The sequence below is a fragment of the Ranitomeya variabilis genome, chromosome 2 (assembly GCF_051348905.1).
Source record: "Ranitomeya variabilis isolate aRanVar5 chromosome 2, aRanVar5.hap1, whole genome shotgun sequence".
NCBI classification, from domain to species: Eukaryota; Metazoa; Chordata; class Amphibia; order Anura; family Dendrobatidae; genus Ranitomeya; species Ranitomeya variabilis.
The window spans coordinates 744,944,402-744,961,463 of NC_135233.1; the positions used below are offsets into that span (position 1 = coordinate 744,944,402).

Here is a 17,062-nt window from a genome sequence, read left to right on the forward strand (position 1 = left end):
TACTAAGTATAGATCTCCTGTGAATACTGGCACTTATTGTGATAGTATTGTGTTTTTTTTTATTATTACTGATCAGTATTGTAGTATTCAGTCACTATGTGGTGGTAATATGTGGTCTGGAAATGGTGTTGTGGTATTTGTCCCTTGAATGTGCTATTTGGTCACCAAGTGGTGGTAATATGTGGTCTTGACATGTTGCGGTGGTATTTGTTCCTTGTATGTGATATTATTCGATCACTGTGTTTGTAATTTGTGGTCTGGTCATGGCGCGGTGGTATTTGTTCCTTGTATGTGATATTATTGGTCAAAATATACCTAAATTATATTGCAGATTTTAACAAATATTTAATAGGTTACAGTAGAGTAGGGCCTGGTCATTTTTCTGGAATTTCCAAAGGATTAGATACACGGCTCAGCAGTCAGTATCACACAGGAGAGAATTAGATACACGGGCCAGCAGTCAGTATCACACGGGATAGGATTAGATACACGGCTCAGCACAGTATCACACGGGATAGGATTAGATACACGGGCCAGCAGTCAGTATCACACAGACGGAGACAGAGCGGAAGCAGCACAGAGAGACTCTTCCCCTCCCCCGTGCTATGTTACCTCTTTGCTTGATAAGAGGACATCAGACCGCAGCACTTCAGCCTCTCTAGGGATTCTTGAGATTACAGGCAGCATAGAAGAGGACAGGGAACGGCCGCTGACAGTGTGAAGGAGAGACAGATGGAGCTGTCCCTCCAACAGCACAGCTCTCAGTCATAGTGGAGCTCACAGGTACACTCCACTGTGGGCTGAAGAAAGATGGTGCCGACCTCCTGCCTCTGCTGTGATGTGGAGGCAGCCCAGGGGGTGTGGCCAGATCACAGCAGGGAGCAGCTCAATGATAGGTATGGGGTCGGCTCCCGACCGCAGATGTCTATGCCCAGGGCTGCCATATTTGCAGAGTGTAAGTGTCGTGCAGCTACACTTACACTCCTGTGAAGCAAAATGGTGGCGCCCAGTAGCTGCAAAAATAATTATTAATAAAAAAGATATTAAAGTTAAAAAAATTAATTTTGTATTAAAAATAATTGTTTATATAAACAATTATTTTTAATACAAAAACAAAATTGCAGCACCTTCCCTTTAAAAAAGTATGATCAATAGTGATGAGCGAGTGTGCTCATTAATTTAAATTTCCAAGCATACTTGGGTCTTCTCTGAGTATTTTGCTTGGAGATTATGTTTGATTCATCTCAGCTGCATGATTTGTGGCTGCTGGACAACCTGAACACATGCAGAGATTGCCAAGAGAGGGCGTATCACCACCAGCTGTGGCGACTCAAACGTAATCTCCGAGCACACCCAAAATACTCAGAGAACCCCTGAGCATGCTCGGAAATCTTGAGTACTGAGCACACTCACTCATCACTAATGTTCAGCTGTTATTGGTTTTATACTTCTTGCTGCTGGCTATTGAAAAAGAGCTACACTATTAGCAAACAAGTAGTTGGGATTTATACCCAAGTTTAAAGAAAGGATATGCAGAACTAAAATGAATCTGAAGTTTGTGAAAAACTCAGAAAGAATGTTTGTTAAAATGTATTAGCCTGAAGTCCAAGACAGGAACACAATGTAGGCTTTTTCAATTTTAAAACATCTCTATTGTACCTACACTGAAAATTAAAAAAAAAAAAAAAAAAAAAATTGGTATAACAAGAAAGAAAAAACATCTTTTTGCATTGTAAATAGTTATCACCCATCCTCATAAGTGCCAAATGTTCTATAAGGAACCGCAACTGATCCTAAGAGCCTGTATCACAAAGGAAATTATGATACCTCTTTTTAGAGCCAGTGGGGAACCGGCAATAATTCATGTATCCCTTTTCCAGACTATCCTGAGAGAGAAGAGAGAAAACTAGTGCACACCAATGGGATTTGAAGCGCTGCTGGCTCTGCGCGTCCCCTGACTACGGGCATCTTGATATCTACTCCTGCCGCCAGGTGTCCAGCATCTACAACAACTGACACCTACTATCAGCATCGCTATACCAGCCGTAACCCCTATCAAGTCACCTCTTTGGGTAAGGAGCAGAGCTCACTTTCTTTATAAAATCTACACTGGATTTGGCACTCATAGTGGCGGTAGTTTGTTACTATTATTATCACTTTAGAAAAGGTCTTTGTGTCATATTTGACAGTTTCGAGTAGGACACACAGTGTTTAGCGCGATATCTCATTTTTATATGTTTTTCTTGGTTCACCAGTAGGTGTGACGGGCGAGGCACAGCACCCATCTGATATCAGCAGCTTGCACACTTACTACCTCATTAGCGCCAGTGTGCTATTGTTTGTTTTTTATCAGTAATTTGTTATTTTAAATTTTGAAAATATTTTTTTCTCTTTTCTTCCCTTGAAAGATTTGCTTTGTTTTACACTAGCTATTCATATAGATGCAAGGGCACACAAAAACAGGGAACCGTAACAGTGGTAAGACACTTTAGTTATTCCCCTACTCCACGTGGCTTCTCATCTCTGTTTTCTTCTACTAGCTAATGAATATATGAATGTGAATGCAAAGCTTTGTGCAATATACTAATCTACTGGTAAAATCTAAGCATTACATGGATTTTGTTACAAAACTTGTGTTTAAATATTTTTGTAATCCGATTTGTGTGTGATTCATCAGCACTAAATTGTATAAGTTGGTGAAGTGAAGTGAGAAAATATAGGAATAAATTAAATTTATGGAATCAAATAACTAAAAATGTGCTTGTGAATATGTTTTCACCCCTTTTGCTACGAAGCCCCTAAAATTTCTGGTGTAAGCAATTACCTTTTTAAGTCACATGCTTGGTGAAAGGAAGTCCACCTGTGTGCAATCTAAGTATCACATGATTTGTCAGTATATACACACCATTTCTGAAAGACACAGAGGGTGCAACTGTTGTGAATTTGCTTTTTGGCTCCCTCTAGTGGTTACTAGTGATTTGACTCTGGGTATGTCAGTCATCCCTTGTATGCTCACCTGGGCCGTTAGTTCAGGGGTGTTGCTATATAAGCTCCCTGGACCTTCAGTTCAATGCCTGGCAACGTTGTAATCAGAGCTAATCTGTTGTGCTCTTGTCTACTGATCCTGGTTCCTGCTAGATTAAGCTAAGTCTGTTTTCTTGCTTTTTGCTATTTGTTTTTGTTTGCATTTTTGTCCAGCTTGTACTTAATCTGTATCCTGTCCTTGCTGGAAGCTCTAGGGAGCTGGTGTTCTCCCCCCGGGCCGTTAGACGGTTCGGGGGTTCTTGAATTTCCAGCGTGGATGTTTGATAGGGTTTTTGTTGACCATATAAGTTATCTTACTACATTCTGCTATTAGTAAGCAGGCCTCTCTTTGCTAAACCTAGTTCATTTCTATGTTTGTCATTTCCTCTTACCTCACCGTTATTATTTGTGGGGGGCTTGTATCCTACTTTTGGGGTCCTTTCTCTGGAGGCAAGAGAGGTCTTTGTTTTCCTCTTCTAGGGGTAGTTAGTTCTCCGGCTGGCGCGAGACATCTAGCGACCAACGTAGGCATGTTCCCCGGCTACTTCTAGTGTTGGCGTTAGGAGTAGATATATGGTCAACCCAGTTACCACTGCCCTATGAGCTGGATTTTTGTACTTCGCAGACTTACCTATTTCTCTGAGACCCTCGCCATTGGGGTCATAACAGTTTGCTAGGCCAGTATTAAATGTTAAATGCATTGCAGAAGCAGGATTATAAGAAAGAAAATTCTGAGTTTTTTTTTTTCCTCTCTCTCATTTTTTTTTCTTTTCCCCTTTACCTCTGAGTGGCTCAAGCTTGCTGTAGACATGAATGTCCAGACCTTGATTACAAGTGTGGACCAGCTTGCTGCTCGTGTGCAGGACATACAAGATTATGTTACCAGAAATCCTTTGTCAGAACCTAAGATACCGATTCCTGAATTGTTTTTCGGAGACCGATTTAAGTTTAGAAATTTCAGGAATAATTGTAAATTATTTTTGTCCCTGAGACCCTGTTCATCTGGAGACTCCGCTCAGCAAGTAAAAATTGTTATTTCTTTTTTACGGGGCGACCCTCAGGATTGGGCCTTCTTGCTGGCGCCAGGAGATCCGGCATTGGCGGATATTGATGCGTTTTTTCTGGCGCTCGGTTTACTTTATGAGGAACCCAATCTTGAGATTCAGGCAGAAAAAGCCTTGCTGGCTATGTCTCAGGGCCAGGACGAGGCTGAAGTGTATTGCCAAAAATTTCGGAAATGGTCCGTGCTGACTCAGTGGAACGAGTGTGCACTGGCTGCAAATTTTAGAAATGGCCTTTCTGAAGCCATTAAGAATGTGATGGTGGGTTTCCCTATTCCCACAGGTCTAAATGATTCCATGGCCCTGGCTATTCAAATTGACCGGCGGTTGCGGGAGCGCAAAACCGCAAATTCCCTTATGGTGTTGTCTGAACAGGCACCTTGTTTAAGGCAATGTGATAGAAAAACCGCAAATTCACCTATGGTGCTGTCTGAACAAACACCTGATTTAATGCAATGTGATAGAATCCTGACTAGAAATGAGCGGAAAATTCATAGACGCCAGAATGGCTTGTGTTACTACTGTGGTGATTCTACACATGTTATCTCAGCATGCTCTAAACGTCTAACTAAGGTTGTTAGTCCTGTCACCGTTGGTAATTTGCAACCTAAATTTATTCTATCTGTAACTTTGATTTGTTCACTGTCATCTTATCCTGCCATGGCGTTTGTAGATTCAGGTGCTGCCCTGAGTCTTATGGATCTGTCATTTGCCAAGCGCTGTGGTTTTGTTCTTGAGCCATTAGAAAATCCTATCCCTCTTAGGGGTATTGATGCTACGCCGTTGGCAGAAAATAAACCGCAGTTTTGGACACAGGTTACCATGTGTATGACTCCTGAACATCGGGAGGTTATACGTTTTCTTGTTTTGCATAAAATGCATGATTTGGTTGTTTTGGGGTTGCCATGGTTGCAGACCCATAATCCAGTCTTGGATTGGAAGGCCATGTCAGTGTCAAGTTGGGGATGCCGTAGAAATCATGGGGATTCCCTGCCTGTGTCTATTGCTTCTTCTACGCCTTCGGAAGTTCCGGAGTATTTGTCTGATTATCAGGATGTTTTCAGCGAGTCCAGGTCCAGTGCACTGCCTCCTCATAGGGAGTGTGACTGCGCAATAGAGTTGATTCCAGGCAGTAAGTTTCCTAAGGGAAGATTATTTAACCTGTCGGTACCTGAACATACCGCTATGCGTTCATATATTAGAGAGTCTCTGGAGAAGGGGCATATCCGTCCTTCTTCTTCCCCTCTTGGTGCGGGATTCTTTTTTGTGGCCAAAAAGGACGGATCTTTGAGGCCTTGTATTGACTATCGGCTCTTAAATAAGATCACTGTCAAATTTCAGTATCCTTTGCAGCTGTTGTCAGACTTGTTTGCACGGATTAAAGGTGCCAAGTGGTTCACCAAGATAGATCTTCGTGGTGCGTACAACCTTGTGCGCATTAAGCAAGGAGATGAATGGAAAACCGCATTCAATACGCCCGAAGGTCATTTTGAGTACTTGGTGATGCCTTTTGGGCTCTCTAATGCGCCTTCAGTTTTTCAGTCCTTTATGCATGACATTTTCCGGAAGTATCTGGATAAATTTTTGATCGTTTATCTGGACGATATTCTGTTTTTTTCTGATGATTGGGACTCGCATGTAGAACAGGTCAGGATGGTTTTCAAGATTTTGCGTGAAAATTCTTTGTTTGTTAAAGGCTCAAAGTGTCCCTTTGGTGTACAGAAGGTTCCCTTTTTAGGGTTCATTTTTTCCCCTTCTGCTGTGGAGATGGACCCAGTCAAGGTCCGAGCTATTCATGATTGGACTCAGCCCTCGTCAGTTAAGAGTCTTCAGAAGTTCTTGGGTTTTGCTAACTTTTACCGTCGTTTTATCGCTAATTTTTCTAGCGTTGTTAAACCTTTGACGGATATGACCAAGAAAGGCTCTGATGTAGCTAACTGGGCTCCTGCTGCCGTGGAGGCTTTCCAGGAGTTGAAACGCCGGTTTACTTCGGCGCCTGTTTTGTGCCAGCCTGATGTCTCACTGCCCTTTCAGGTTGAGGTGGATGCTTCGGAGATTGGGGCAGGGGCCGTTTTGTCTCAGAGAGGTCCTGGTTGCTCTACTATGAGACCTTGTGCCTTTTTCTCCAGGAAGTTTTCGCCTGCAGAGCGAAATTATGATGTGGGCAATCGGGAGTTGTTGGCCATGAAGTGGGCATTTGAGGAGTGGCGTCATTGGCTCGAGGGTGCTAAGCATCGTGTGGTGGTTTTGACTGATCACAAAAATCTGATGTATCTCGAGTCTGCTAAACGCCTGAATCCTAGACAGGCCCGCTGGTCATTGTTTTTCTCCCGTTTTGACTTTGTGGTCTCGTATTTACCAGGTTTGAAGAATGTGAAGGCCGATGCTCTGTCTAGGAGCTTTGTGCCTGATGCTCCTGGAGTCGCTGAACCTGTGGGTATTCTTAAGGAAGGAGTTATCTTGTCAGCTATTTCTCCGGATCTGCGACGTGTGTTGCAGAGATTTCAGGCTGGTAGGCCTGACTCTTGTCCACCTGACATATTGTTTGTGCCTGCTAGGTGGACCAGTAGAGTCATTTCCGAGGTTCATTCCTCGGTGTTGGCAGGGCACCCGGGAATTTTTGGCACCAGGGATCTGGTGGCCAGGTCCTTTTGGTGGCCGTCCTTGTCTAGGGATGTGCGGTCTTTTGTGCAGTCCTGTGGGACTTGTGCTCGAGCTAAGCCTTGCTGTTCTCGTGCCAGCGGGTTGCTCTTGCCCTTGCCTGTCCCGAAGAGACCTTGGACACACATCTCTATGGATTTCATTTCTGATCTTCCGGTGTCTTGGGGCATGTCTGTCATCTGGGTGATATGTGATCGTTTCTCCAAGATGGTCCATTTGGTTCCTTTGCCAAAGTTGCCTTCCTCTTCCGATCTGGTTCCTGTGTTCCTCCAGAACGTGGTCCGTTTACACGGCATTCCTGAGAATATTGTGTCGGACAGAGGATCCCAGTTTGTTTCCAGGTTCTGGCGATCCTTTTGTGGTAGGATGGGCATTGATTTGTCGTTTTCGTCCGCTTTTCATCCACAGACTAATGGACAAACGGAGCGAACTAATCAGACTCTGGAGGCTTATTTGAGGTGTTTTGTCTCTTCTGATCAGGATGATTGGGTGACCTTCTTGCCGTTGGCTGAATTTGCCCTTAATAATCGGGCTAGTTCCGCCACCTTGGTTTCGCCATTTTTCTGCAACTCTGGTTTCCATCCTCGTTTTTCCTCGGGACATGTGGAGCCTTCTGACTGTCCTGGGGTGGATTCTGTGGTATATAGGTTGCAGCAGATCTGGAATCATGTGGTGGACAACTTGAAGTTGTCACAGGAGAAGGCTCAGCGTTTTGCCAACCGCCGCCGCGGTGTGGGTCCCCGACTTCGTGTTGGGGATTTGGTATGGCTGTCTTCTCGATTTGTTCCTATGAAGGTCTCCTCTCCCAAATTTAAGCCTCACTTCATTGGTCCGTACAAGATATTGGAAATCCTTAATCCTGTGTCCTTTCGCCTGGATCTTCCGGTGTCATTTGCCATTCACAACGTATTTCATAGGTCCTTGTTGCGGCGGTACGTTGTGCCTGTGGTTCCTTCTGCTGAGCCTCCTGCTCCGGTGTTGGTTGAGGGCGAGTTGGAGTACGTGGTGGAGAAGATCTTAGATTCTCGTCTCTCCAGGCGGAGGCTTCAGTACCTGGTCAAGTGGAAGGGCTATGGTCAGGAGGATAATTCCTGGGTGGTCGCCTCTGATGTGCATGCGGCCGATTTAGTTCGGGCCTTTCACGCCGCTCATCCTGATCGCCCTGGTGGTCTTGGTGAGGGTTCGGTGACCCCTCACTAAGGGGGGGGTACTGTTGTGAATTTGCTTTTTGGCTCCCTCTAGTGGTTACTAGTGATTTGACTCTGGGTATGTCAGTCATCCCTTGTATGCTCACCTGGGCCGTTAGTTCAGGGGTGTTGCTATATAAGCTCCCTGGACCTTCAGTTCAATGCCTGGCAACGTTGTAATCAGAGCTAATCTGTTGTGCTCTTGTCTACTGATCCTGGTTCCTGCTAGATTAAGCTAAGTCTGCTTTCTTGCTTTTTGCTATTTGTTTTTGTTTGCATTTTTGTCCAGCTTGTACTTAATCTGTATCCTGTCCTTGCTGGAAGCTCTAGGGAGCTGGTGTTCTCCCCCCGGGCCGTTAGACGGTTCGGGGGTTCTTGAATTTCCAGCGTGGATGTTTGATAGGGTTTTTGTTGACCATATAAGTTATCTTACTACATTCTGCTATTAGTAAGCGGGCCTCTCTTTGCTAAACCTAGTTCATTTCTATGTTTGTCATTTCCTCTTACCTCACCATTATTATTTGTGGGGGGCTTGTATCCTACTTTTGGGGTCCTTTCTCTGGAGGCAAGAGAGGTCTTTGTTTTCCTCTTCTAGGGGTAGTTAGTTCTCCGGCTGGCGCGAGACATCTAGCGACCAACGTAGGCATGTTCCCCGGCTACTTCTAGTGTTGGCGTTAGGAGTAGATATATGGTCAACCCAGTTACCACTGCCCTATGAGCTAGATTTTTGTACTTCGCAGACTTACCTATTTCTCTGAGACCCTCGCCATTGGGGTCATAACATGCAACACCATCAAGCAAGAGGCACCACTAACCAAACAACCCAATAAAGACCAAGGAGATCGTCAAACAAGTCAGGGACAAATTTGTTGAGAAGTACAAGTCAAGGTTGGATTACAAAAACATATTCCAATCACTGATGATCCCCAGGAGCACCATCAAATCCATTATTATCAAATGGAAAGAGCATTATACTACAACAAACCTGCCAAGAGAGGGCATATCACCAAAAACTCAGCTTGGTCAAAGAGGACATTAATCAGAGAGGCAGGACAGAGGGTACAGAGACCAAAGGTAACCCTGATGTAGTTGTAGAGTTCCCAAGCAGAGACTGCAGTATCTGTCCATAGATTCACAACAGACAGTAGATTCACAATAAGCTGTACATGCCATAAAGGTGGCCTTTATGGAAGAGTGGCCAGAAAATAACTTTACTGACACACTAAAATTGTAAGGCTCATTTTGCATTTTCCAAAAGACATGTGGGAGAATCCCCAAATGTGTGGAGGAAGATGATGTGGTCAGATGAGTCCAAAATTGATCTTTTTGCCCACCAAGGTAAACACTATTTCTGGTGCCAAACCAACACAGCTCATCACCCCAAGAACACCATCGCCACAGTGAAACATGGTGGTGTCAGCATCATGCTGTGCAGATCATTTTCCGCAGATCATTTTCCGCAGCAGGCACAAGGAAAATGGTCTTAGTTGATGGGAGATGGATGGTGTGAAATACAGGTATACTCTTGAGCAAAACCTGTTTCAGCCAGTTTCTGTCAGTGATTTGAGACTGGGATAGAGATTCACCCTCCAACATGACAGTGACCCAAAGCATACTAATAAAGCAACACTCGAGTGGTTTAAGAGGAAATATGTAAATGTTTTGGAGTTGACTAGTCAAAGCCCAGACCTTAATCCAATTGAGAATCTGTGGCAGAATGGGCAAAAATCCTAGTGGCAAGATATGGAAAGATCATAGGTACTTATCCAAATTGACTTGCAGCTGTAATTGCTGCAAAAGGAAGTTCTACAAAGTACTGACTTTAGGGTAGCGAATAGTTATGCACACCAAAGTTTTCCATTATTTTGCCCTATTTGTTGTTTGCTTCAGAATAAAAAGAAAACCAAATGTTTACAGTTGTAGGCATGATCTTTACATGTCATGTCGGACTCTGTTCAGACCAGGTCGTTCGACAGACAGCGGTAATTCCGCTTTTGACCACTATGCGCTCATTGGCGTCGGCTAGATTTTATCTAGCTGGTCCAGGGTTAATTTACCTGGTGCTCGGATTGGAAGCTGGGCCATGCCCACTGCCTTTAAATAGTTCTCCTGAACATTGGGTGTCACCGATTATAGCTTCTGTCTTGTGCGTTGTTATCTCGGTCTGGAGTGGTGAGCTAGTAGTTGGAGTATCGTTGCTGGTGGTGTATTTCCCTTTGTCTTATTTACTCCTTCCTATATTTGTATTTATCTTGCCCTGTGCACTTATTGTGTATTCCTGAGTGACTGCAGCGTGGTGTATATTTTCCGTTATCTTTGTCTGTGCTAACTGTGGGTATTGGTGTATAATCTTTTCACTGGGTGGTGGGCGGTGGTTTCAGCCTAGGGTTGAAACAGGAGACAGGGTGAGGATCGAGGCCTAGACATGCACACCATCAGTGTAAACTCTAGGTAGAGGGTCAGTCAGGATTTCCCTAGTCTGAGGGAAATTGCAGGGGCCCGGGTTATTACTTAATTTTTGTGACTATGACTTACTTGAACATAGCAAAGTTTTTGGCCAGTCAGATAACATTTTGCAGGATTCATATAGGTGGGGGAGGGGGTAAAAAACAATAAAAAAGTAAATCATGATCACATAGTCCCTTACCAATCCCTACCACCTCAGCTCCACACTAGCACTGCGATGGCTTCTAGGCTCCTACTCTGCTTCCTGCACCAGCTAGATATAGATGCACTTTCTGACATTACAACATGATGTTTCCAGAATCATGAAGACTAGAGATGGGCTGATCAATTCACTGTATTCTGGTCCATTGGCCAAGTTAGAAGTTTCTTTCAGCTTGATGGGAGGTTCTCGAATCTCTTACTATCTAGGATCCTTGCAGCGGTGTTTGGTTAGCTGGGCTTGCGCAACATCATCATTGCAGTGTGACGCACACAGTGTGAACGCACAGATGACGTCATGCCAGGCCATAGCCTACTGACCTGGCTGATGGATCGGAATTCAGTATGTTAATCTAACCAACCACGCTCACCAATTTTCACCTCTGCATGCTCTATCTGTAACTTAGACTCCACTGGTAGCTGGATGGGAAGATACAAGATGCAGTGATTTCTCCCATAGACAGCAAAAGCACAGAAAGAGGAGTTTTTGCCCTTCATTAACTTTTTAGCTCACAGAGACAACATTCAGGAACATGGAGGACATCATATAGCAAAGCTCTACTGTGTTGATCTGAATCAACCTCCAATGTGAGGTAAAAGACTTGTTACAGAGCTCTGCACAATGTTCTACTGCCTATCTTTGTCTGTTCCCTTCCCTGCTGCTCGCTCCTCCTCCTCCTCCTCTTCTTTTCATGGAGGATGATGAGCTGTGTCACATGACACCTGCATTTTGTTGCCTGTCAGCAATATGGATGTGATCTGTATTATCACGAGGTAGGGGAAGGAGAAGAAGTGTCTGATATGTGGGGAAGGAAACTGATTTCTCTTATAAGAAACATTTCAAAATGTCTTCTAATTGACTGCACTATTGATTTATGGAAGGCTTCAAAAACTGTTCAGTTTTAAGCATATGAAGATGTATGTGTACAGCTGCTTTTTGCTATATAATCTGAGATGAGCATATTTTAGGTGGCTTAGATTCTGTTTCAATTCAACCAATGTTTTATCATCAGGAGATTATCACTGCAGTGTTAGGTGTCTCATGCCAGGCAGTCCAGCTATTGTGTGCCGGATTCAGGCTCTCTGCGTCTAGATTATGATGCTCTAATACTTCATTGCAAAAATTCCCTTTCATCCTCTTACGCTACTACTGGGAGAAATAGAGTGCTGAAGAAATGTTGAAGCAGGTTGTGACTACTGTGTGAAGGAGTTTTCTGTGATTATTGAAATATGGAGACCCTGGTGTGACGTCTGTAAAGGTGAATTGTCTGCTGTGGCAAATTTAGGAAGGAAGCACTGCTGTGATAACTGGGGGTTAGGGAAGTCTTCACATCACTGTTATCAAAACTATGGAGACTCTTTTGTTTCTAGTAACAAAAGGGAGGCACTGTTGTGACTCAAATAACATGAAGTCAATCTTTAACCCCTTCGAGACACAGCCCTTTTTCGTTTTTGCGTTTTAGTTTTTCGCTCCCCTCCTTCCCAGAGCCATAACTTTTTTACTTTTCTGTCAATATGGTCATGTCATGGCTTATTTTTTGTGGGATGAGTTGTACTTTTGAAAGTCATCATTGGTTTTACCATGTCTTGTACTGGAAAATGGGAAAAAAATTCCAAGTGTGGTGAAATTACAAAACAAAAGTGCAATCCCACACTTGTTTTTTGTTTGGATTTTTTGCTAGATTCACTAAATGCTAAAGCTGACCTGCCATTATGATTCCCCAGGTCATTACGAGTTCATAAACACCAAACATGTCTAGGTTATTTTTTATCTAAGTGGTGAAAAAATAATTCAAAACTTTGCTAAAAAAAAATTGTGCCATTTTCCGATACCCGTAGCGTCTCCATTTTTAAGGATCTCGGGTCAAGTGAGGGCTAATTTTTTGCTTGTCAAGCTCACGTTTTTATTGATACCACATTTATGCAGATACAATCTTTTGATCGCCCATTATTGCATTTTAATGCAATGTCGCAGCGACCAAAAAAAGTAATTCTGGCATTTCAAATTTTTTTCTTGCTACGCTGTTTAGACATCAGGTTATTTCTTTTTTTTATTGATAGATCGGGCGATTCTGAACGCAGCGATACCAAATATGTGTATGTTTGATTTTTTTATTGTTTTATTTTGGATGGGGCAAAAAAGGGGTGATTTAAACTTTTATATATTTTTTTTCATATTTTTTAAAACTTTTTTTTAACTATTGCCATGCTTCAATAGCCTCCATGGGAGGCTAGAAGTTGGCATAGCCTGATCGGCTCTGCAACATAGCAGTGATTTGATGATGTAGCTGAATTGCAGGCTTCCTATCAGCACCGACCACAGGGTGGCGCTCACAGCAAGCTGGCATCAGTAACCATAGAGGTCTCAAGGAGACCTCTGGCTACTATGCCGACCCTTCGCTGACCCCCGATCATGTGACGGCCGCGTGGCCTGAAGCGATAGTTAAATGCCGCTGTCAGCGTTTGACAGTGGCATTTAACTGGTTAATAGCGGCAGGTGGATCACGATTCCACCTGCCGCTATTGCGCGCACATGTCAGCTGTACAAAACAGCAGACATGTCGTGACTTTGATGTGGGCTCACCGCCGGAGCCCACATCAAAGTGGGAGATACGACATGCGCAATACTAGTAAGGGGCATGTCGTGAAGGGGTTAAAAAAACTTTCTTAGAAAATGGAAGCACAGTTAAAGTGGGAGTTAAGCACTCTATATACAATGGGGAAAAAAGCATTTAGTCAGCCACCATTGTGCAAGTTCTCCCACTTAAAAAGATGAGAGAGGCCTGTAACTGACACCATAGGTAGACCACAACTCTGAAAGTCAAAATGAGAAAACAAATCCAGAAAATCACCTTTTCTAAGTTGGCAAAATTTTGTTTTGCAAATAATGGTGGAAAATAAGTATTTGGTCATTAACAAAAGTTCATCTCAATATTTTGTTATATATCCTTTTTTGGCAATGACAGAGGTTAAACGTTTTCTGTAAGTCTTCACAAGGTTAGCACACACTGTTGGTGGTATGTTGGCCCATTCCCCCATGCAGATCTCTCATAGAGCAGTGATATTTTGGCCTGTCACTGGGCAACATGGACTTTCAGCTCCCTCCAAAGCATGATGTTGCCACCCCTATGCTTCACAGTAGGTATAGTGTTCTTTGCATGCAACTCAGTATTCTGTCTCCTCCAAACACGATGAGTTTTGTTTCTACCACACAGTTCTACTTTGGTGTCATCATACCATATGTCATTCTCTCAATGCTATTCTGGATAATCCAAATGCTATCTAGCAAACTTCAAATGGGACCAGACTTGTACAGGCTTAAGCAGGGGGACATGTCTGGCACAGAAGGATCTGAGTCCCTGGCGGCGTAATGTGTTACCGATGGTAGCCTTTGTTATGGTGGTCCTAGCTCTATGCAGGTCATTCACAAAGTCCCCCCGTGTGGTTCAGAGATTTTTGCTCACCGATCTTGTGATCATTTTGTCCCCACGAGATGAGATCTTGTGTGGAGCCCCAGATCGAGGGAGATTATCAGTGATCTTGTATGTCTTCCATTTTCTTGTTATTGCTCCCACAATTGATTTCATCACACCAAGCTGCTTGCCTATTGCAGATTCAGTCTTCCCAGCCTGGTGCAGTGCTACAATTTTGTTCATGGTGCCCTTCCACAGCTCTTTGGTCTTCACCATAGTGGAGTTTGGAGTGTGACTGTTTGAGGTTGAGGACAGGTGTCTTTTTTACTGATAACAAGTTCAAACAGGTGCCATTACTACAGGTAATGACTAATGAGTGGAGGACAGAGAGCCTCTTACAGAAATAGTTACAGGTCTGTGAACACCAGAAATCTTGCATGTTTTTAGGTTACCAAACACTTACTTTCCACCATAATTTGCAAAAAAATCTTGCCAAATAATGTAAGAGGGTGGTGCTGTTATGGACAGTAACATGCTGCCACTTTAAGAAACAGCACCCCCATGTTTGGTGTGATGGAATGTTCTGCTTCCTCCTGCTTTAGACTGTGAAGATGAGCTGCCCTAGAATAAGGGGAGGAGTTGAGCCTAAACTGTGTGTGTGATCTGAAGCTGCTTCAAAGAGAACTGTGTGCTGTTTACTACAAGAAAGATCCCACAGCCTGGGACGGAGTGTACTTGTGAAATTTGCAAGACTATTCCAGGTACAGCAAAGGTGGCTGTTCTGTGCTAGTTTGTGAAGCCACGAAGATACAGAGAAAGGGACTTACAGTTTCCAGGAGCATCCCTAGGATCCAGAAGCAAGGAGAAGACCACATTTCACAGAGCTGACAGAAAGCCGTGCGGACCCCCATATTAGATTTCTGGGGGCCCCCTGGGACTGGACCTGAGTCCCCAACATCACCGTGAGTCTGTTCATGCTTAGTGCACCTGTTAGGGCCTAGTGTAGGCTTCAGTATTCAGTACACGGCAGCCGTGGGGCCTGCTTAGTAAAGGCCAGGGAAATTATATGTAGAGTAGCATCGTTATTTGTATATTGTTTAAATTTGCTTGTGAGACATATTCTGAGTCTGTAATAGTTGGAGCACTGTGCTATTTTACGGGCAAGATAAAGTTTATAACTCTAGTAAAGTCTCTCTTGCCATTGCATACCACTGTTTGCATCTTCCTCACCCACTTCATTCCTTCCCTCCCAATAAATCTACCCTTTGTTGTTTGCACCTCATCTTGTGTACAGTACAGCTTCAATAAGACAAGGTGATTTTCTGGATTTGTTTTCTCATTTTAATTCTCATAGTTATGGTCTACCTATGATGCAAATTAAAGGCCTCTCTCATCTTTTTAAGTGGGCGAACTTGCACAATTGGTGGCTCTCTAAATACTTTTTTCCCCACTGTAAATAGGGAAAATGAAAAACATGCTACTGGAGGGCAATATATTTACTGCTTTTAGGAAACCGCTATCACTATTAGAGATAAATGGAGAATCTCTGCTGTTGCTGGTAGAGATGAGCAAATTTGATTGGGTCCCTGCTTGTTCAACAAGCTATAGCACTTACGGAATAAGCTGCAGAGGGAACCTGGCTTCCTAGATTGCTCCGGCTGGTCAGCTGCTTGGCTCCGCAGCTGCATGTTTTGCGACTGTGTCACAAACAGTCTCTCCATGCATGTGTCGTGACTGTGACACAGCCATGAAACATGCAGCTGTGGAGCTGAACAGCTGATCAGCTGGAGCAATCTAGGAAGCCGGGTTCCCTCTGCAGATTATTCGGTAAGTGCTATAGCTTGCCAAATAAGCAGGGACCCGAAAAAATGTGCTCATCTCTAGTCACTGGGAAAATAAAGAGGAAAGGACAACCATTGCTGTGATTACTGGTAAAGGTATACAGCACCATCACAGTTTTACATTTTCTCACTTGAGAGGAGCAAATAATGGTTTACAGCAGTGTATAAATGACATTTATACAATGTATATGTCAATAGTCTTTATAGCTTGTAGATCAGTGTTCACCAACTCCTGTCCTCAAGAGCCACCAACAGGTCATGTTTTCAGGATTTCCTTAGTATTGCACAGGTGATAATTGCATCATCTGCACAGGCAATAATTCCATCACCTGTGCAATACTAAGGAAATCCTCAAAACATGACCTGTTGGTAGCTCTTGAGGACCAGAGTTGGGGAAAACTGTTGTAGATCGTCAGTAAATATTAATTCATTTATTGTATCATACTGTATATTTGTAAAGTTAGGCCAGTATCACACTTGTGTGTGCAATGCGAGAAACTCGCGCGAGTCTCTCGCATCAATACCCGGAACTGCCGTTGACACTCGGGCCAGGAGCATGTGGTTGCATTGAAATACATGCAGCTGAATGCTCCAGTCCTGAGTTCTGACAGCAGTGCCGGGTATTGATGCGAGAGACTCGAGCGAGGTTCTTGCATTGCATACTCAAGTGTGACAGCGGACTAAAGATAAAAATGTTTGTTTTTGTTTAATTAGATAAATCTTACCGTCATGAACCCATCCAGTAAACCTGAATCTGGTTTAGGAGGTGCTTGCAATCTTTCCATGGACCATTTTTCAATTATAGAGAGTACTTGGCTATTTTCTATGTTTAGTATTCGAAATCCAGTCATGTTAACTCCACTATACCGATATGGCTCAACATCCAATGCAAATAGATCCTGAAAGCAAAGATAAAGAAATGTTAACCATCATAAAGATATGCATTTAATAAAATATATGTCAATTGATGCATCAAATTTTAAAGATGCGCAGAGCAAAAAATATTTGGGCTAAAATTCTACACTTAATTTATATGCTGTTGCACTGGTAGCTAATAGAGATGAGCAAGCACTAACATGCTTGGATGCTTGCTACTCAAACCGAGGAATTTCTAATGGTCAGGTGCTCATTTCGAATAACGAGTATAATTGGAGTCAAGCAGAAATCCGAGCATTTTTACAGCAGACAATATAAAGACGTCTAGAGGCAGT

General features: G+C 43.4%; 1 protein-coding gene across 2 annotated transcripts in view; it reads right to left on the bottom strand.

Annotated features, from left to right (window-relative positions):
- Positions 1–17,062, bottom strand: part of GRIK2 (glutamate ionotropic receptor kainate type subunit 2) — a 1,301,067-nt gene that overhangs the window by 599,782 nt on the left and 684,223 nt on the right. For both annotated transcript variants that reach the window (XM_077289658.1, XM_077289656.1), the window contains one exon: positions 16,577–16,750. In XM_077289658.1, coding sequence (XP_077145773.1) covers positions 16,577–16,750 — 174 coding nt within the window. The remainder of the gene's footprint in view (positions 1–16,576; positions 16,751–17,062) is intronic.